Genomic DNA, 22,284 nt, shown 5'->3' with positions numbered 1-22,284 from the left:
GTTGTTTTCTATGGCAAAAACGGTGAAATTTTCCAAGCTTTCAAGAAATATGATGACCACTTTTATTGGAAGCTGACCTGCGGATGTTACGACCGTGTGTCAATTCGTGAGTGGTGAAACTCACTGGGCACAACGTTTGACAGCTCAGAACAGCTGCGCTGCTGCGCAGCATTGTTTTGATCGCGTTCAGTTTCGAAGGAAAAGGGCAAAAGAGAGTTGTTTTCCTGCTATAACGGTGAAATTTTTCAAGCTTTCAAGAAATATGATCACAAAAACGGGGAGGAAGCTGAAGGAGCTGATTATTCTGAGCAAATTCTTAGCTTTCAAGAAATAAGATGACACTTTCTGCTGAACAAGGGAGGAACCTACCTTCGATTTTGGTACCACGTCTTGACCTGGGTGTCGCTCAGTCCCAGCTTGTTCGCCAGCTCCATCCGGTCCTGCACGCTCAGGTACTTTTGCCGCTCGAAGCTCTTCTCCAGCGTCTGCAGCTGGTGGTCGGTGAAGGCCGTGCGCGCTTTCCGCTGCTTTTTACTCAGTCCGGACGAACCACCGAGCCCGAGGCCGTTCTTTATGCTGTTGCCATCCTCGTCCTTGCCACCTGGAAAAAAGAACGATAAAGAATTCATTAAAACCTTCGCCTAACTCCGCGGGGAATCGATGACAGCGCGTCCCTCCGGGTACTCAATAAAACACGAACCAAAATTGAAAATCATTCAAATACTTAACTAGCTTTGACAGTTTGCATTCATTTTTAATAGACTCCTTCCTCCGGACCTTCGGTCCGGGCCTAGCAAAAACCCAAAGTGCGAGCAATTAATCATCCTTTGTGACTCACTCCTTCTGCTCCAGGAGGAGCGCGGAGTTCGCGCGAGGGGCCTCGTTCCGTTCCCAATTATGTGAGAAACGGCAGTGACGGTGCAGTTTCACCTCGAGCGCTCTCGATCTTAATTATGCTTTTAAATATTTATAACAATAATAACAATCAGTAACAATAACACAGAAAAAAGCAGAGCGAACCGAGAACGCACCAGGAGGTAAGCGGCGCGCCCGTTTCCAGAACATCGCTACTGTTGGCGGCTCATTGTGACATTTAAAAATCTATTAGGCTGCATTACGTCAGCAGATTCGATTGTGACATTCAGCTGCTGCTGCTGCCGATGGCAGCAGCCTCGAGGCAGTGCTGCCAGTAAAAGGTTATAAACGAGGAAAGAGTTTGATCACTTTGTTCGCGAGCAAATGACGGATTTCACAGTTGGGAAGCGCTTTGGCGTAAGCGTCACTTTTGCGCGACTCGAACAATAGGTCGTAAGCAGATTGTGTACACTAGTGTTGGTAGGGGGTTAAAGTAGGATTTTATTGTAATTAATTGGACTCGAGAGGTGTCTAAACTGAGACCCCGAACCTCAATCATCTCGCTAAGCCGGCCGCGCTGACGGGTCAGAAATTGAGATAGTTTTGTAACAGTTGAAAAATTAGAGTACAAATTCGGATTTTATTCAAATTTTAATCCACGCCGACTTATCGTGCGTATCAGAGGGTAATTTTCAGCCGTTTGTTTTCCGCGCCCATCGCAGTAACCATATTTCATCGAGTAATATACACGTCAGCCGAGTTCGGACAAATTGGTGCGCGAGGGGCCGCTACTGTACCTGCCCGTCATAAAAAAGCACGAGTGCATGAAACTATTCTCATCGAGTACGGTGGCGGCGGCGAGGGGCCGCTCGAAATTAGCATCTAATCTAAAAGGCTAACAGCCATCGAATTATCATAGCACTCCAATCTAACGCTAAATTCAACACCTGTTTATGCTGTTAATGTCCTCCTCCCCTCCTTCTCCTCGCCACTTCTAAGTACTTCTCATCAACCCGGGCTCCAGGCAGAACTTGTAGAAGTTAATCTTTTGTAACTGCATCGCGAGATGTGCAAACCCGCTGGGTTGTGAAACGTGCCATTTAGAGAGACGCTCTCCACCGCTGGGCTGTCTAATTGACGTTTCGATCCGATGCGGCGGCGCCGCCGGCGCCATTTTGGTTTTTTTTTGTTCGTTCATTTCCAGAGATTCCGCGCGATAACCGGAACGGGACCGAAGCCGACGCGAAGAACAAAGTTTTCATTTAATTAATATAAATTGCATGAAATTGCAACTTTTGAAGCATTCGCGAGCATGACTTGTCAAACGAGCTGTCAGTCACCCTCGCGCGATGCGCGAGGGGCTCTCCAAAAGTGCAAGCCCCACAAAATTTTCGAAGGAAACGAGTTTTGGGAATCGCATTCCTGCGAATCGTTCGCGACGCCGGAGGAAGAAAATCACTTAAGCTAAAAATTATCATCATTTTGTCATGTCATGTCCAGGTAATTATAGTTTTATTGATTCGCAAACCCCGTACACATAATGATCATTTATAACTCCTTTTCATTTCTGTTCGAGCGCGCAATGGATCGTGGCAGGCTGTTGCAATTTTTATCGCGAGACTGTCGACGGGGGAAAAATCAAAACTTATTAATTTTATTTCTTCATTTCGCCATGCAGCCAATCAAACCAAGCAGGCGGATAAAAAAACGCTGCTAGCGCAGCAAATCAAGAAGCATGAATTTTAATTGAACGAATAATATCCGTTATCTCGCTGCAGCTGCACGTTGACCACGTTGCAAAACGATTGGCAAATGTCAGTCCGCATTAGCCGATCAAAAGGCCGACCCCGAGCAAAGTATGTGTGAAAATTGCCAACCTAATCACACACACACACACACGCTCCTCCTCCTGCACCCTCTTGTTTACAAATCCATTAACGTCAACTGTAATGTGCTACCGCATAATGTGCTGTCATCTGGATCCCGCGCGTCCTCGAATCGGTTGTGCTAGGTTGCAAAGTTGTCGGTAAACTTGGAGTTGCCGTCGCCGCCACCGCAGCTATCATTACCCTCTTGCGGGTTGATGATGATTGCCCATGTTTCACCACCGCCACCTCCGCCAACAACGATCGCGTCGTCGTCGTTTGTCGTCAGGGTTTATGGGAATGCACCCACTCACCGAGTGGGTCTAATTACGACAACGAGGTGCACTTTAGTACGGGTGGGAACGATGGCTTGACGAGGAATTGCCCTGGGAAGATGACGCCGAAACGGGTTCGTCTTGTTTTGGAATAATCTGGAGCGGTCGGGAACGTTTTGTGATCATATTTCTTGAAAGCCAAAATTTTAAAACACTTTTCCAACCGATTTGATGCAATTGATTGAGCAACTGTTGCAAAAATGCCACAAAAACACGTTTTGCATTCAACACTTTTCATTGACTGACAACTGTCAAACTGTGTGCCCAGTGAGTTTGACTCTTGAACTGTTGGAAGTGCCCAACGAGTTTGCCTATGTGCATTTTAACGTGTAAAAATACCAAAAAATCGCACTTTGTAGAAAAAAACAACGAGTTTTCTGAAGGATCCACCAATTTATGATCATATTTCTTGAAAGCTAGGAAATTTACACAAAACACTGAATGTCCAACGGGCCTTTTATTGAAAAACAAAAAACAAATTAAGCAACAAAAATACACGTTTTGCAATCAACACTGACAACTGTCAAACTGTTTGCCCAGCGAGTTTGGCGTTTTCGTTTGAACTAATGGAAGTGCCCAACGGGTTTGAAATCACGCAAAAGTATCCCAAAACTGAGTCAATTTCGTAAATTTATAGCCAAAATTGGAAGCAAAATGTTTCGCATCGAGTCAGGCCATTTCAGAGCATTCTGGAGCTGTTTGTGACCATATTTCTCGAAAGCTTGGAAAATTTTAAACAATGCGCTTCAAAAACTGTCTAACTGAGTGCCCAACGAGTTTGAGCCACGCGTTTGAACTGCAAATGATTGCATTCTTGCATGGTTCTGCCATTTGGGCTCAACGAGTTTGATTCCTTCGATTGAACAACAACAGACAAAAGTAAACAACGAAAACACCTTTGACAACTGTCAGATGGTGTGCCCAGTAAGTTTGACGTTTTCACTGGAAATGTTGACAAACTGCCCAAGGAGTTTGCACCCACCAAAAAGGAAGCCAATCGCGCCTTTCTCGGGAACCATTAGCGCGCGATTTACGGCTGCTCCCGGGACGGGAACGTAAAATTTTCCCATTTCCCACACCCCGAAAAAGAATCGCAAATCGCGCACTCCTGAGTGAGGTTAGGGGGTCGCCGGCGCACGCCCGACTTCTCGGCCCTCAGATTGCCGGGCTGAAATTGAAACGAATTTACTTATTATTGTAATTTCTGCAGCCTTTTTTAAAAGCTGTGTACTTAACCGAGAGCCAAGGATGCTGAGAAAACGACGGGCGAGAACGATTCAAATTATACACTGTACTTTTTCTCGAAATTAAGTACGTTCATTATTGTGTAAATCACGAATTCCCCCTCGTCGTCGCCGTCGTCTTCGACGACCAGTTTTTCTTCTCCATTGTTGTTATTGCCGGAGGAATTGAGAGCAAACAGTGGAGGAAAAAACCGAATCCAGGACGACGTGATGAAAAGTCGATACAAAACAAATTGCAGTCACGACGACGACGAGGGGCGCACCAACAAGTATCATTGTCGATAAGTGCAGCCTCTCGACTCGAGAGCCGTCCCTGCCGAAGAGTGGAGTGGAAAATTATGATTATGTTTCAGTGCGGTGCACTTTGGAGGTTAGGGTTGGGGACCTAACAATGTTATACACAGTGTTTCGAGGGGTTCCTCAATGGGCCCGTACTTGACAGGGCTTGGCAGTTTTTTTATATCATTTTCCGGAAAGAAGTGAGCAGTCCTCGCCAAGTGGGTATTGAATTGCGCCAGGGCGTTTGAGATTTCCAAGTGGCGTGTCAATTGGGTCGCCGTCGGTTGAAGGTCAAAGAGTCGGATTACCGAGAGTCCGAGAGGGTAATGATGCGATCAGAATCACGCCACTTAGCGTCGGAACGATGCGATGAGGGGGTAATTTTCCGGTAATATGTAAATAAATATGTATTCACACCAACACTGGTGTGTGTGGAGACGACAAAGAGAGAAGGAGAGAGTTCGATATCTAGCGCTGCGAAGCAGTGTGTGCGTGACAGCTTCGAGTGACAGAAGGACGACGAAGCAGGCGGTGCGCGCGAGAGCGCAGAGAAATGCTAGAAGAGAGAGCGAGCGTGAACGCAGCATCCCAAGAAGCGACAAACACAGTGGATGACGGATAAATAAAAATATGCCACGCCTTTCTTGCGTGTTTTGGCAGATCGGACGGGTCTGTGTTGGTGCGTGCCGTGCATCGTGTAAACGTTATATTCAATTCGCGAGACGGCGCGCCGGAAGCTGCGAAGACGTTTTCGCTGCGTTGCCGACGGACTCCATCGCTCCATTAGATATTCCATTACAGAAAGGAAAAAAAACTCAAACCCGCTGGGCATCCACCAATCAAACTCACGCAAACGGCAGCGCAGCTGTCATAACTAGGTGTAGACAAAAAGTCAAAACACCAAAGAGTAAACAGTGACCAACTGGGCGCGATCACGCTCACTTCGATTGAATCCCCCCTATAATTACCCAACCCTCTTGGGTAGCTGTCAAACCAAGCGCGCTCGCGCGCCGTCTGGCGGCTGAATTATTAATTAACGCCGAGACCGCAAAACAAGTTAACCGTAATTGAATCGATCCTTCTGGAAGGAGTCTTGTTGCAGGCCCCAGCAAGTCTAATTACGGAGTAAAATGCCATTTTCGCGTGGGGGTCACCGATTTCACCCGCGCTCAGACTCAAACTCAAAATATGGCGTAATGAAATTGTGTGTGATTGATTTAATTTGTTTTTCGGCGCCGACCCCTCGAGAAATGTGAAGGCATACCGAACGAAACAAAAAACGCATTATTTGCTTTTGCCGGTGCAGCGCGCTAGCGCGCTTGCGGGTTAATTAAATATTAAAACTCAATTACTTTTCAACTCGCTAAAATTTCATATTTCTCCTTGATGGCAAGCAACCCCCAAAGTGATCATCATCATTTCTATTTGGCCCCCGCGCGCGCGAGTGTGTTTTTATTTGGCCTGCGTGCATGATTATTATTTTGATGGCTTTGATGGAATTAAAAATGGCTTCCCCCCTTCGTCCTCTGCCCCGAAATTGCACTGGTTTTGCTTGTTGTGTTTCCGGGGAGGTGGGGGCGAAATTTCCACGGCTCATTAAGTGTGGACCGGGTTTTCGGCCCAAATCAGCTACTTTTTGTGATCATATTTCTTGAAAGCTTGGAATTAAATAGCGCTTTGTGCGCTTGAACGGCTTGAAACTCGCGATAAGCATGATTCACAGCTGTTGACAGCTGTCAACGGTGCGTGCCCAGTGAGTTTGTCGCGCTGCGAATTTTGTCCGAGAACTCGCACTCAAATGCTTCCTCGAGAAGCCCTTTGTTTACAAGTATTTTGCTGCCGGAATTTGGTTCATAAATGGTCACCATCTTCAAATAGCCTTTTTTTGTGATCATATTTCTTAAAAGCTTAAAATTAAACATTTTTCAACACTTTTTCACTTGCAGTCGCAAAAACGCACGATTTGATGTTTGACAGTTGTCAACAAAGTCAACGCAGCATGCCCAGTGAGTTTGTCGCGCAGCGAATTGACGCTGATTTTACCCAATTTTGAGTGCGTGACAGGTCGCACTCAAATGTAAATCAGCGTAAATTAACACACCGACACGATGCTTTGTTTACAAGCAATTCACTACCGAAAATTGGCGCTTAATTGGTCTCTCTCTCTCGCGTTAATTGCGCTTTGTGCTTTTTTCTCGCTCTCATGTGACACAATGGTTGTCAAACCGGAAGCCCCTCGAAGAGGAGTTTACCCCCCGCACTCATTAACGGACACACCGGTCGGCCGACCGGAACCAAGATGATGATGATGATGATGCCTCCGCTCTTATCGGCTTGCGCCGATCTCAATCACCTTCTTCGCTCTTTAAAGAGCTTTTCGTTTTCTAGGTTAGAAATTTTGTAAACTGAAAACTTAAAAGGCGCGTTTAGCGCCGCACCACGTGGGATCTCCACTCGTCTGCTTTATCGATCGAAGGCTTCCCGTTCTCTTCGCTATTCATCACCTCTCATTTGGGTTCCACTGGCGAACAAAAAATATCGCTTAATTTGTTCCATTCTTGTCTATTTTATTACCGTTTTATGGTAATTTAGCTAGAATAACAAAGCGCACCCCGTGTGTCGTTGGCGTTGTTTGTGTACGACCCGCGTAGAGAAATTGCGGCGCGCTGAACAAGCGATACAGCGGAACTTTATTATTCTATATTAAATTTATTTAGCGGTTCAACGAGATGCGACAATAACACAGCAAATCCGCGTGTGCATGACACGCTAGGTTCCAAAATGAGTGAATCACACCGCACAAAGCTGGCTTCGCGTGACGTGACGCGTTTTTTTTTTCGGCGGGGTCGTCCGCAAAACGAGGGGGAAATGTGTTTTAAATTATATGCCTTTTATAAATGTGCTCACTCGCCGGGGGTTTCTGTTGTGAGCGAGATAAATATCTAGATTGGAACATGTCCAGCCGGGCGGAAAAAGTTTGGTTAGAACCGAGCAGCTTTTCGCGTGCTAATGGAAGGGGGGGTCTCCAAAGTAGCGCGCACAGGCAAAAGCAAATAATTGTAATGAAAATCTACGAGTCCCCTCTACCCGAACGCCGCCGCACATGTGTGCGGAAGTTCTTTTTGTTAAATGGTTGTCGCCGATGCGGAGATTTTTCCGTGTGTATGTCATTAAAGTGCCTTTGCAGGAAGCCATTAAGAGCTGCTGCTGGTTAGGGTTAATTAGCGGTTTATGGTACGATAAACGCCCGGGACTGCATTACCGACGGGGCAATTTTACGCACAGCTCTGCAACACGATAGTTTGTGATCATATTTCTTGAAAGCCTGGAAGAATGCACTGAAATTGGACACTTTTCACATGAAATTTGACTTTTTGATGCGATTCGACGCGTGCTTGGTGAAAACCAGGGGGCGACATCTATATCTCACTACAGGCAGCTCGCCCGTAGCCAACACAAGCTGTCAACTTCGGCACCAGAACAAAAGGGAAATGTCAACTTCGGCTCCAGCACAAAAGAACAGCTGTTCGTTACGGAACCAAAACAAAGCAACTGCGCACTGTAAAAAAAAGTACAAAAACTGCAGGCATAAAATGGAAATAAAGTAATTATTGTTTCTATGTAAAATTTTACCGCAATGTACGTTTAAAAGTTAGTGTATGTTTGTGAGGTGATTTTTATCATTTTTTTTTTGCAAAATAAACTACTAAAGTTGGGATTATTAAGCACACATCGGGCTGATGACCTCATTTAAAGTTGTATTTTTATCACATGAAACGTTTAACTTAACTACTATGTAATTTGACTTTTACTAAAGTAATTCTTATAACAAAAATTGAATTATTAAAAAAAGAAATTTTATTGTTTTCACTGTGCGCAGTTTGCGAGCGTTATCAATCTCAATCACCCAAGATGGCTGCCGTTAGCATCCCCCTGGTGAAAACTATCAAACGCGTGCCCAGCGGTTTTGTCAGTTGTGGAACGACAATGAGTGTGCCCAGTGAGAATGCTACGTAACGAACTGCTTTCATTTCTGTCAAAAAGATGCTTCTAAAATGTTTTGTTTTGTAGAATAAACAACTACACTCAAACCCCGATGGTTTGACACCAACTGTTGTCAAACGAACGGAGTCACGTTTAAGTTTGACACCCCTTTTACACGGAGTTCACACACACTACTAAACGTGTGTTTTGAGCGCCGTGTAAAAAGTGACAGTTCGTCACTTTTTAGTTTGACTTTGACCAACCAACGGGGTACAAACTAAAAAAGTGTCAAACGAAAAAGTGACCAACCACCGGGGGTTGAGTGTATTTCGCGGATTTGCAGGTCTACAACACGACATTTTAAGAACATATTTCTTGAAAGCTTGAAAGAATATGCTCAAACTACCTTTTTCACTTGAAATTTGATTTTTGATGCAATTCGATACGTGCTTTGACAACTGTCAATCGAGTGCCCAACGGTTTGGTCAATTGCGCAATGACAACGACAAAATGCCCAGTGAGCTTGCTGCGTCACGAATCGCTTTTGTCTTTCGAAACTAAAGTTTCCAAAAATATGTTTTGTTGACAACGCCTGCGGCACTCTCTCACACTCGCGTCAATTAGCCCGAACCCACTTTGAAGTGACCGCGTTGCCGCAACCGGCTGTCACCTAAAACTAAATATTCCATTAGCACATAATCAATCTAGCTCGCTCCGAAATCAATAATCAAAACCATAACAACGATCACACAACTCGGCGTCTTTCTTGTCTTGTTTTTCGTCTCGTCCCCGTTCTCCTTCCTCCAAAACACCTTGATTGACTTAATGTTTCGTCCCGAGAAAAGGCTTAATTCCTCGTCGTGAGCGTGCGTTCGCTCGCTCTCAAACAATCCCAAAGGAGCCTAAATGACCCCTCCTCGTACCTCCTCCTCATCCCACTTCTCAAACCGGCCCGATTTCCGTTTCACCGTTAATCCTATCAAAATGTCAACCGAGAAAGACCATTTAACCGATTACCTAATGAGCGCGAACGCGCTCGCTCACTCCGAGCGCGACTTGTTTGTTTAGGAAATCATCGATTTCGGCGCGGGTTGGAGCTCTGGAACTGGTTCCAGCGGGAGATCCGCCGCGCGCACAGCTCTAAGCTGATTAAGCGATTACTGTCCCAATATGTGACTTATCACACAATCTATTAATCGACGTCGGTGAGCGTTCTTTTTTTGACAGTTCGTCTTGCGAGCGCAAACTCTCAACACAATAGAGAATGAGAGAGGAGCGGATTACGGGTTCATTATCGCGCGCTCAAATGGCGATCAAAAGAGCGGTGCGGTCAACCACGTGGAAAAACAGACCTTGGACGGTAGGCTCGCTGTGCACGCACCAACTGTCGGTAAGGTAGTTTGTTGTTGTTGGAACTCCGAAAACCTTTTAGGGGCGCAGTGATCCAGAAACTCGCCGCGTCAGGCTCGGTCGGCTTTCCCAGCAAGTATTCCGAATAATTAGGGCTACAAAAGACTTAAACGGCTCGAGAGCACTCTCAAGGAGACGAGAGAGAGAGCGAGAGTCCAGGTTGTACATAATTATCATGCGAGCATTGAACACGAACCCCCGGTCGTAGCAGGCCCCCCCTCCTGCGTTCTCCAACGCAGAGGCTACTGCGATCTGGCTAGTGCGATAGCTGACCAGTTCCAAAGTGTGGTGCGGTTAATGAGGGAATTTACAATGTGAGCGCTGCGTTTTTTTGTTGCTGTTTCGAGCAAGTTCCGGAGGGGATCAGATGGTCCCGAAGATTGCTAGGGTGGTTGTTTTGATTGAAACACAGGAAATTCTTGTTTATAAACTCATTGGGCATACCTACAACAATCATTCGTATTAAACAACACCCACTGGGCACTTCTGAATGACAGAATTTGCTTTGCAAAATAATCATAAGCGATTCGCAAACAATGAAACTCATTGGGCATTTTTCCGACCGTTCGTGTCAAGCATCGCCCACTGGGCACATTCAAGTGACAGATTTGATTGCGAACGCAGCAAGCTGTGTCAAACGTCAGCTCTTCGCTGCAGTTTTCAAAACGTGTTTGTTGTGTTTACAAGTGAAAAATTCTTAGCTTTCAAGAAATATGATGACAAAATGGTTCAAGTTTCGACTAATTTCAAGCTTTCAAGAAATATGATCACAAAAGCGAGCTTCGCTCGGCACCACCCCACCGACAAAAAGCGAAACCGAATGATAAACAAAACTCAAAGGAACAAAGCCACAAAGAAAAAACAAAATATGATGAGGCCCCTCGCGCTCGCCCAAGCAACGCAAGAGAGGAAGGAAGTAACGAATTTATAAATTTACCTAAAACTAAAAGATTGTAATTTGTTTCGTCCAGAATCACGCTGGCGACCTTGGCCTGCTTGAGAAGAATTCGGGCCGGTTTCCTGCCGCGCTGCGCGCGCCTTCCAAAATTATTAATCTTTTGTTTGCGCTAAGAGCTAATTGCCGCCGCAAAGTGACAGGAAGAATGCACCCGAAAACGGGCAGGTTGAGGCCTCAGCTGAACAGGAATCGCGTGTTTCGCGTTGGGTAATTTGCCGTACTTTTGGGCCGATTCTCCTCCTTCGCCATAGATGAGCGGTGAAGACACGATGCACGGCGGTATTTTTTTGGGGGGAGCTGTCAAAGTGACAGCTCGCGCGAGGGGTGTGCGACGCGTCTCAATTTGGACTCTATGGGCTAGATTGGGCCAAATCGGAAGCAATTGGCTGCCGAAAAGAGTCCGGAACCGCCGTAGGCGGGGCCCGGAGACCATTTGGTATGTAAATAAAATGTAAAACCGTAATGAGCCCCTTCGTGATCAGGCCGGGTACCGTTTTGGGAGCGGGCTCTAATTTGAGGTTTTTTCCTCCTGGTGCAATTACGCGCAAGGTTCCCACAAACGGGACCCACGCAGGGGTGGAATCGGAAGTGTCGCAAACACGACCCCCTACCGGTCAGGACATTTCCTGTGGACAACGGTGCGATTCCGAAGGGCCGATAAGGGGCGCACCGAGCCGGTGAATTGTTGTTTTTTGACGTGTACTTGAGAGTTAACGACGACGGGGGTGCCTGCCTTTTTCGGTTTTTTGATAGATAAGCAAGATAATCGAGTTTGTTGAGATCGCGAGGGGTGACAGTCGGTTCGGTTTTGTGGGAACCTTTGGTTCCTAATTGTTGTAAATTTGTACTTGAGCGAGCACAGGGAGTCGTTAAACCGCACGTTTAAACGTTTGAACGACTACACCGAGACTCGTTTGACGTTTGCTCACCTGCTTTGCGCTGTCACTTTGGCCGAGGGGTCCACAACCTGGCGCAGTGATCGAGGGGTGCACATTTACATAAACATAAACCGCACATTATTAAACTCATTAACTGTGCGCTCTTTCAGAACTGGCAAATGTTGGCACGGCTCGCTGCCTAGAACACAGACACTGAGAGAGTGTGCAAAAACCACACGTCGAGGGGCCTGCTCCCACACGTCTTCTTCTCGGAACCAATTTGGATCACCCCCCGTCCGTCACCCGACTCTTCCAGGTAGTGACGCCCTTGGCGGCTGAACGCCACACATTTGCACTCTCGAAAACGAGGAAGACGGGACGAGGGGGGTAACAACTTGTGTGCAATTTACATTTTTACTAGCCAATTTGTGCCGACTGGGGGGGGGACTCCCCATTTGGGCTTCCTGTGCCGGGTTCCGGCTTCCCCCCCCTTCGGCAAAACGCATTTTGTACCAACATGAACAATACCGATTTGCTCGGCCGAGCTGTCAAAGTGACAGTTGGAGCACCCCTCGGTCAAACCAGTTTCCAACCGCAGCGCGCCTACTTTGCGTCTGAAAAATGCAATTTGTTGTGCATTAGCCGGCTTCGATTGCGGTTACCGCTGGCAACACTGCCGTCACCGATTAGCCAATCGACGTGTGTGTGCGGTGGTGCAGTAATTAGATAAATCAAAAGCTAAAGCGAACGTTTAATCTTGTCTAAGCTAAATAGCGACAGCGAACGACGAGCTCTGCCCGTTTAACGATTTGCGGTTGTTGTTTACGAGCCCCCCTCGATCCCCCTAACTGTCAGAAAGGGTGAGGACGTCCGAGGGGTGAAGCAATTAAAAGTCATTTACGGCTGGTGATTTTGATGTTATTCACGGCTTTGAACTCTGGCATTGTTGGGTGGTGGAGAAAATGGGCGTTTGTCACGCTGCTGTCATTTGTCAGGTGTGACAAGCGTTAGAAGCGTTAGCGTTAGCGGTCAAAGTTACACGTTAAATGATGTTTCGATCAGTTTCAGTCGCGAAATCCTTCAATTCTCAACACTCTCAAGTCGTTTCAATCTTATAACCTAAAAATGTCGATAATGCGGCACACCGTTTACCACATTATCGACCCCGTGAAGCCGCGCCGTAATCCGATGATCAATTAAGTGGTGGTGCTGCTGCCGCTCAGCCAGTTTCAATTACCCACTGCCACACGTTGAAGCCAGCCAGAGAGTCAACGCACAACGAAAACTTAACGATTCGTTTAAAAAAGCACCACCGGTAATTGTTGCTTCCTCCACCGAGGTGCGCTTTATAACCACAATGTTTAATCGGCACAAACGTTAATAACAATATCGTGTGAGTACGGGGAAGCGTCGCGTCAATTTTCTGTTCCCCTGCACTAATACTGGCGTAGAAATGGTTGAGTGGCTTCCCCCTAGCAGTGGGAGGTGACTTTTTGACTCGAATTCCAACGCATTCCAGCTTGTTTGCTGTTTAGCGTGTAATTTTGACAGGTCCGAGGGGAAGGACACTCCAAAATGTAAATTTAGACAACAAAAGTTTCCCGAATAATTCATCTAAATTAGATTGTTTTTGTTTTTGTGTGTAACTTTGACAGTTCTAACCCAATTAAGCTGCTTCTTTGTTCAGCGTGTAGCTTTAAAAGGTCCAAGGAAAATGACGCTCCGTCCAACTCATTCGTTGCTTTTTGTGCAGTTTTGACAGTTCCAGCATCTTTGCTTTTTACCGTGTAGCTTTGGCAGGACCAAGGGGACGGACACTGCCGTCTTTTAAGCAGAATTCAACAGATATCACTCGTGAGAAAGACAACCAATCTGTACACCCCTTCTTCCCGGTGTACAGATTACGATCTCACACTCGCGCAAAAAACGAGTCATCCTCCGACTTGAACCTCGCAGACGTCAACGGGGTTTCCCAAGGCTTGCTGCGATCTCATCTGCTCACGCTCACTGAGTCGCTCGCTCACACTTGCTCGCGAGTATTTATAAACGAAATTATGATTATAAAATGTTAATTTCAGGTGAAAGAAGCGCGCTCGCTGCACAACAACAAAAGAACCCAAGAACGATCGTTTAACGAACCGTGAAAAAGTGTTTTTAATATGTACATTTACACACACACACGTACTCGTCGTGAGCGCAAAAAAAAAAACGACAAGACCACTCTTCGCCGGGGTTTTGTGGAGCGCTAAACAGCGCTGAGAACATCGCGCCACAACAAGTTGCGAGTTTATGGTGAATAAAATATCCATTCCGGTAATCCCTTCTGTCCAGACGTTTCGGAAAAAGGTGTTGCGCGTTTCACCCCGCTGATCCTCACCGCCGCCGTCGGATTATGACGGGTCCGGCCGAAAGCGAAAAACGTGTAGGATTTTCGCGTCCGTTTCCGTTTATTTATGTTTTATTTTAATTTATTATTATTTGTATTTAATTAATGTTGTTGAAATACGTTATTAATGCCCGTTTTGACATGGTGGATGGGTCGCCGGGCGGTTGCCCGGCCCGTAAACGTCACCACCGGGAGTCGTAAAAAGATGAAATGTTGGGTGAATTTTGAGGCATTTTGGGCTGGTTTGCCGTTTAGCGTGCAGCTTTGACAGGCGCGAGGGGAAGGACACTCGTCGCTTTGTAACATCTTTAGAAAAAGTTTCTAAAACTTTCATCTAAATAGTTGATTATTTTTGTAGAAATTGAGTCACTTCTGACGCAATTTATCTGGTTTTCTGTTTAGCGTGTAGTTTTGATTGGTCCGAGGGGAAAGACACTCAGTAATTTTAAGCATCTTCAGAAAGTGTCTCATATATTTACTTTTTTCTAGTTTGTTGATCTGTGAAATTAAGTATGTTCAGATGCAAACTAGCTGGTTTGCTATTCACCGTGTAGTGTTGACAGAACCGAGGGGAAGGATACTCAGTCATATTAGGCATTTTCAGACAAAATACTTAAACAAAAATTTCTTAACCAATTTTTTTGTTAGTGATGCTGACAGTTCTGACGCAATTTATTTGGTTCTCCGTTCAGCTTGTAACATTGACAGATTCAAGGGGGAAGACACTCTGTCGTTTTGTCAATTAAAAATTATTTCTCAAAAAAAAACATCAATCTTGTTTGTTTATGAAGCATAATTTTGGCAGTTCCCAGGGGTTAGACTCTCTTTCTTTACTTCATCAACATAGAGTTCTAACAAACTTCCGAATTGTGGCACCCCTCGCCCCCAATTCCGCCATAATGGCTCCCGCACTGTCAAACCCCTCTCCACGCTACAAAACAAGACAAAATGCCAAACATTTTCGCACCTTACTCATCGCCTAACCCCACAAAAGCCCCGTCGCAGAGTGTGTTTTATTGTTGCAGCGAATTAATAAAACGGTTTTTCAACAAGTTTTTTTTTTCTTTCCAGCTTTTGCTTTATCTCATTTTCGCTCTTTTGAGTCCATTTTCGCGCTGCTGCTGGCAAGATGTGCCTACAAGTTAATTAAATTATGATTCCCCTTACAGCGCAACAGCAACGTGGTCGTCTCGAATTTTTCGAGCTACGAGCAGGAGAGAAAATAATTAAATTGAACATTTCCGCGCTCGGTTTGGCAACACTGCTCTCTCTCGTGAGAAATTGTTTCCTAGTTGGAGGGGAGCACATTGGCTTTATTAATGATGATTAATTAGCACATCGGGGCATCGTCTTCTTCGTTCTTGCGTCAGGTTGGCCGTGATGATTATGATCTACTTTTCGTTCCTCGGTCAATGGCTACTTGGATGCAGCCCGACAGCTGTTCCCGCACTTCCAGAATCGATTCTTCCGGCCTACTCAAATCGATTGAGTACGTGATTCAAACGTCAAAATTGACGGTGTAATTGGGGTTGCCAGAAGTTGCCTAGTCATGGCGAGGGGTCGCGCGGAGCGCGAGTCTGCCATAAAAGTTCGGAAGAACTTACGAAAGGGACTCTGCTTCTGACAGCGGTCATAAATATCAACCGCCTTAATGTGGGGAAGAGTTATGGCGCACCTGTTTCCCGCGCGCAAGAGGTGACTTTATTTGTTTTTCATGTCTCTCACCTGCGGTGGTGGCAAGTGTCAAAAGAGAGGCGACTTTTATGGCCGGTTCCCTCAAACGCACACACATTGTTAGCGGTTCGAGAGGGGTTTTATGGCGTGTGCAATTTGAGGCTTAATGCTGGGATATCGGTAGCTCTGGATTGCCCACAACTCCCGGCGGGTTGGGAAGGTAATTAAAAATAATTGAGAGAGTGCTTTTCCGGTTTTGGGTTGTTACCCATTTTTATTTTTTTTTCGGGGTGAAATTAATAACTGCTGCGTGACTTCTTGCCTTGGGGTGGAGAAATGTTCTGAAGGAAGACTTCGACGGCGAAGTGACGAACCCCTTGAACCTTTTTTGTGATCATATTTCTTGAAAGCCAGGAAAATTACAAACTTACCACTTGATTTCACCACCAAAACACGTTGTTTTGAAGAGAAACGTCAAACGCAAGCCCAGTGGGCTTGCAAGGTTGCGTTAAAGCAACGCGCGACTGCCCAATGAGTTTGTCGCGCAACGAATTTACACTCCTTAAGCTGTCAAAGTGCGAGGGGTGTTCCAAAGTCAAATTTTCGCCACTTTCGAGAATCGCCGCTTCGCGGCCAACTTTGATCTGGCGGCCGCCCTCAAACGGAGGGGGTTAACCAACCGACATGTGTAGTTAATTTCAATATCCGGATTGTTTTTGCTCGCCCATCTCTCTCTCTCTCTCGCAGATGGAAACGTTTGTTCCGGTTGCTTCGCACAATGCCCGCCGAGGGGCTCGTTAACACTTACGTGCCGTAATTAGACGTCGGCGGTTACCAAATCCAGCCAAATGTGAAATTTTGGGGTCTGCCCCGCTTGCCCAATTTAGGCATATTTCTTTTGTTTTAGCAGACCCCCGAAAATCAATCGATTTCGGCGCGCTTCACGCCGCCAATTTGCGGCAGCCGCGGAGTACCCCTCGGCTTTCAGCGCTTGCGGCTCGTTTGGAAATGTTTGCCAAATTGATTATCTCAATTCCAGCAATGTGTGGCTAATGTAATGCTGCGGCTCGCTCGGGTAGACTCTGCCCAGGCCCAATTATCGTGACTAACTAGTTTACCAACATTGTAGGTGATCATACTCATGGGCTCCAAGGTGGTTGAGGAAGAGGTGTCATTATGTGTAAATCGCAAATACACTCAACCGCAGAGGAGTAGCAACAATTTATAATCTCCACGCCACCGCCTACTCGGATGCCTGTGAGACTTTCTTTCCGTCCCAACAGCAAGTACCTGCGACAACCGGGGGTGTAATTTTCTTCACCTACAATTTTTAATAAGCACCCCCAATCTCCGAGGCCATTGTGTGCACTGTTTGACGGAACACCGAGAGACCCGCTCCAGGGCCCTATAATCGACAACAACGGCATAAAGTCGTGTGAAACCCGACACACTCTACAAGGTGTTTTCCAGAAAAGCCCGGAGACTTCCTCGACACATAACCTCAAACAAAAACAATCATTGCAAGTGGGCGCTGCGCGCGCCCAACATAACCTAGCATAACTAGGAAATTGGCGCGAAATTATGTAATCCGGACGGGAAATAATTAATAATCATGTGTGTGAGCGCCAACACCAACCCCCCTTTACGAGTATGTGTGAGTGCAAAAAAAAAGAAGAACAATACATTTCTTTCCGCAATTTGCCGCTCAACCACCGCCTACTAAGACGCATTGCGCGCGTTTTGTGTTATGATTAGGTACAACACCCATAAAAAAGCAACAACTGCAGCGCCGCGTGAACGGTACTGACAGCTGTCACAGGCGGCGGTGAGGTGCGAAAGCGATGAGCGGGACATAATTAGTGTATTAGTCGCATTGCTGCACCGAAAGGTGCGAGAGGAGAGCAAGAGACATGCTAATCTCACGCATGCTGGAGCGCGGATGGCTGCGCTCGCTTGACAGTTAGGAACGTGCATTGTTGTGCGGTGTAATGACAGCCGCGGGGGGCGCGGGAAATGGCTTACTTTGATGCGAGTTGTTACAGTTGGTAATTAGTACCAATTTGATATCGTCTGTTTCATCTCGTGAATCTCATTGAATCTTTTTCATTTGTTGTAAAATTAATCATTTGAGTAGAGCTAAATATTATCATGCAAGTGGCACTCCCCTCGATTTTAATCTAAAGTCAATATATTGAGCTGTCAAAAGGTCATTTGTACGCTAAATGTGTTTCAGTAACACGCATATTTATACACCCTAATTTCAAATCGATCAGTTTTCAAAAAAAACTCATTTTTTGTCACAACCGATCAGATTTCAGTGAATTTCATTTATATCACCCAATTTTCGTTCAATTCTGAGCGAAAGTCACTAAAATGTGACAGATTTACTCATTTCGAAAACTGAGTAAATTTGAACCCTTTTGACAAAAAATTACATTAGGGTAAATTTTACCCGCTTTGAAGTAGTTTATAATCGAGTAAAATTCCTGTTTTTTATCCATCCCAAATAAAGATAAATTTTCTAAAACATGATTTAAAAAAAATGCTCTGTATAGAGAGAGAGAGAGAGAGAGAGAGAGAGAGAGAGAGAGAGAGAGAGATAAAAACATTTTTTTAAATTAATTTAAATTTGATCAAGTCGATAGGATCACTTTTCTCGAGTTAGTTTTAGGTGGTCAAACTGTCATCTTCACGCTAGAACCATCTTAATAACTTTATTTGACTTCATCCCAAAATATAATATCATTTTATCGTTGTTTTCAGGAATATTTCGTAAAAAAATATTTTTAAACCAACGTTTGGGCAAATATCACCCCATAGTTAGGGTGAAATTCGCCAACAAAATAAAAATTTACCTCTGTTTAATGTAATTTTACCTAAATTTATGTGTAAAAGTAGATTGTTACAGAAAAGGGAAAATTGCATCTTGCACACGTAATTTAACATGATGTCTGAGGTAGAATAATATATTTTTATGTTACAAAATGTTTCCATAAATATAAGGTAAGTAAAATTAACAAATTTTTGCTGTAATTTAATTTTAACATATTAATTATGTTAAAATTTCATAAAATTTTGTAAATAAATTACAAATTTCTATTCCATGGTATTAATGTAATGAATGTAATTAGAATTTCAATTATTATTTCGGGTGAAATGACGTAAAGTAAATAAGTAACCCCTTCAAATTACATAGTATTGATTTGAAGTTCAAAATTTACATATTTCAGCTATTATTAAATTAAAAACATTATTTAAGATAAAATTACATGATAGCATGTAAATAAACAACGTAATTTAGTATTTCCGCAATAGTTTTCTACATAATTTAACCTAATTAAATTATATAAAAGATGTAAATAAATAACAACTTCAAACGCATTTGTCACAATAATTAAGGAAAAAATACAATATTTTTTTATGGAACTTAGATTTTAAGCATTCTTTTCGGTAAAATTCAATAAAAAGATGTAAATAAATAACACCTCCAAATTCCATAGTATTAATTTCAAGATGCAAATTTACATATTTTAGCTAAAGTTCAGTTTTAAACATTATTTTCGACAAAATAACAAAAAAATGTAACAAATAACACTTCGAAGGTATAAATTTACACATGTTTTGCTGTAATCCAGTTTTTACACAATAATTAAATACATACAAAGATGAAAATTAATAATAGCTTCAAATTTCAATTTAGTTTTGTGCACACTTATGTTAAATTTGTATATTTATTAATTTTAGGTTAAATGACAAAAAATGACGTAAATACATAACACCTTCAAATTTAAAAATTTTAATTTGAATGTGATATTTTATATTTTATTGTTGTAAATCAATTTTTAAACATTATTTTAGGTAAATTTGAACAAAATGAAGTAAATAAATTCCATAGTATTAATTTTCAGGCGTAAATTTACATATTTTTAGCTGTAATTATTTTTTTATACATTTATTAAGGTAAAATTGTACAAAAAATTAAAAATAAAATTTGCAATTCTAGATTTATTTTTTTTAAAGGTCCTATCTGCTTAAAAACACATGATTCATGAAAATTTTGACCCATGAAAATTTATTCCAGAACTGTCCTAAATATTTTTGCCATTGAAATATTTACTACAAAAAATATGTAAATTACTATTTGCTGATGTAATTTTCCCCTGAAATTCTGCCCATTGTTTAATATAATTTTAACTCTGAAAAATGGGTAAAATTGATCCAGTGAAAGAAAATTTACATCTTAGTGTTGCTTTCAGTTTTGCTGTTTACAAATTACAAATTACTAAATAAAACTACATAAAACGAAGCTGATGAACAGTTCATAATTACAAACTCAGAGTTTTAACTTTTTGTCTACGGCATTGCATAATGCTAACAAAAATATTGCTTAAAAATGAGTAGGCTAATGGAGGCCACTGTCATATTGGGGTGAATACATTTATTTAGGATAAGAACCGCAATCCAAGCCTTAAAAAGCATTCAAAATCCCATAATAAATTTAAAATATTAGAATAAAGCTCGAATTTACGTTTATAGTACAAGTGGCACTCCCCTCGGGATATGTTATGGTCTAACTGTCATTTACACGCTGAATTAATTTCAGTCATTTTGAACATATTCAATCCCACGAAAAAAAAAACAATGTAACATGTCGAAAATTTTAGATATGTCGAACAACAGCGACACTACCTTCGATTTAGTTTGTTGTCGAACTGTCATTTACACGGTAAAATCGTTTCAGCTTTTTTTTAACTTATTTTAACCCAAAAGAAACTTAGGCGTAACTTAGTCGAAATTCGTGCGACTTTACGCTTATCGTACAATTGACCCACCCCTTGGTTTTTACTTGTTGTCGAACTGTCATCTACACGTTAAACTCGTTTTAGTGATTTTAAACTTTTTCTAACCCAAAAAATATCAAAGCAGGTAATTTCGTTGAACCCCCCGCGAGTTCAAACCCATTTTGCGCGGAATCAAATACGTAAAACTTTTGCGTCGTACCTCTAAGAACTCATTACATAACCTCAAAAAAAGAACCAACCCAGCTTGCGTGCTACCTGAACGTTTCATTCAGGCACATTTTTTTATTCTTCATCCGGATATTGCTCATGACCTTCAATTTCCCGCCGCGGTGCGGCGCAATCTTCCTCTTCTTGGGCGCGCGTGGGCTAATTGTTCGTAACTCCGTAACTTCTTCACCCGGAGGGGTACGCAACAGCTGAGCTTCCCCTCTTACTTTTTTCCAGAAGTCGATTCGATAATGACCATCTTCGATAAATTTCAATAATCTTCCTCCGGCTGTTGGCCGGAGCTCCGCTCCGGCAACATCTTCAATTGATGGCTAGTAAAATTAATTTACTTCCGTTCTAAACAAACACTTTACAGGTTTTGGGGAATCGAACTCGGAACCAGCAGGTTTCGGAGCGGCGGCTGGGCCGCAATTAACCAAAATTTGTTTCCATTATTCATCAAGTAGGCGAAGAACTTTGCGCTAGGTTAGGTTAGGACCACAGCGATCGCGCACCCGAATAATAAAAATTAAACGGAAAAACGAAAATCACTGGGGCTCCACAGCAAAAGCAAACTGATGATCAACGCGCTAACGAGAAATCATATTTCTTCACCACCTCCACCGCCACCTTCTTGAAGTTTGACGTTTGGGCGCGTTTTTTTTTGGAGGTTAGGTTAGGGTTTCGCTTCGCCTACTCCGCGGCTGGGCCGCGGCCGCTTTTCACTGATACAAATCTAAGCAATTTTAGTTTAGTGTTTCCAAAACTCAGCAAGCCGAACCTAAAGCCACTATTTATCATTTTAATTTAACTTTTATTTCGGCCGGCCAATGATACGCTCATTAAGTTGGGAGTGTTAACGCCGGCGTGGATTTTCCAGGCCACGACTGGCAACACTGGCCACACTTGAAACAATAACAATAAAAAACCACCGCCAAAAAATCACTAAAACTGGCAGCTTTCTCGGAGCCAACCAAAACGAAGAAGCGTGGTTTGGGCGACCCCTCGACTTGCTCCTAATCTCACTTTTAGGGGGATATATAACTTTCGCGGATGGTTAAACGCCACCCGTTTTCATATTTTTTTTTAACTCGAGCAGCCCCCGTCAAATTTATTAACGCAGCGACATGGCATTTATGGCGCTAGAAATGGGGAATCGGTGGACCCCTCGAGCCCCGTTAGCTTTTTGCTTCTTCTTTTTTTTCTTAAGGGGTGCGAAATTTATAGACCATTGCGCGCACCCAAAAGTTTGGCCGAAAATTTCCGCTAATCGATGCCAGTCAGCGACTTTTTAGTGTGGGCCGAATTATTTGAGCGTGTAGCGAGGTGGCCGCCATGTTGAATTGCAAATTTCGGGCTGACAGGTGCAAGCTTTGGGATGGGTTCGCTTTGAGCAAGAAAATGCAA

At 43.7% G+C, this 22,284-nt stretch overlaps 1 protein-coding gene across 1 annotated transcript in view; it reads right to left on the bottom strand.

Annotated features, from left to right (window-relative positions):
- LOC6044379 (homeobox protein B-H1) overlaps positions 1 to 22,284 on the bottom strand; it is a 39,731-nt gene that overhangs the window by 11,156 nt on the left and 6,291 nt on the right. The window contains exon 2 of the mRNA XM_038248529.1: positions 370 to 601. Within this exon, the coding sequence (XP_038104457.1) occupies positions 370 to 601 (232 nt within the window). The remainder of the gene's footprint in view (positions 1 to 369; positions 602 to 22,284) is intronic.

This window comes from Culex quinquefasciatus, chromosome 1 (genome assembly GCF_015732765.1).
Source record: "Culex quinquefasciatus strain JHB chromosome 1, VPISU_Cqui_1.0_pri_paternal, whole genome shotgun sequence".
Classification (NCBI taxonomy): domain Eukaryota; kingdom Metazoa; phylum Arthropoda; class Insecta; order Diptera; family Culicidae; genus Culex; species Culex quinquefasciatus.
The sequence above is the reverse complement of the archived record's forward strand: the minus strand, read 5'-3'. Positions and strand labels throughout refer to the sequence as shown.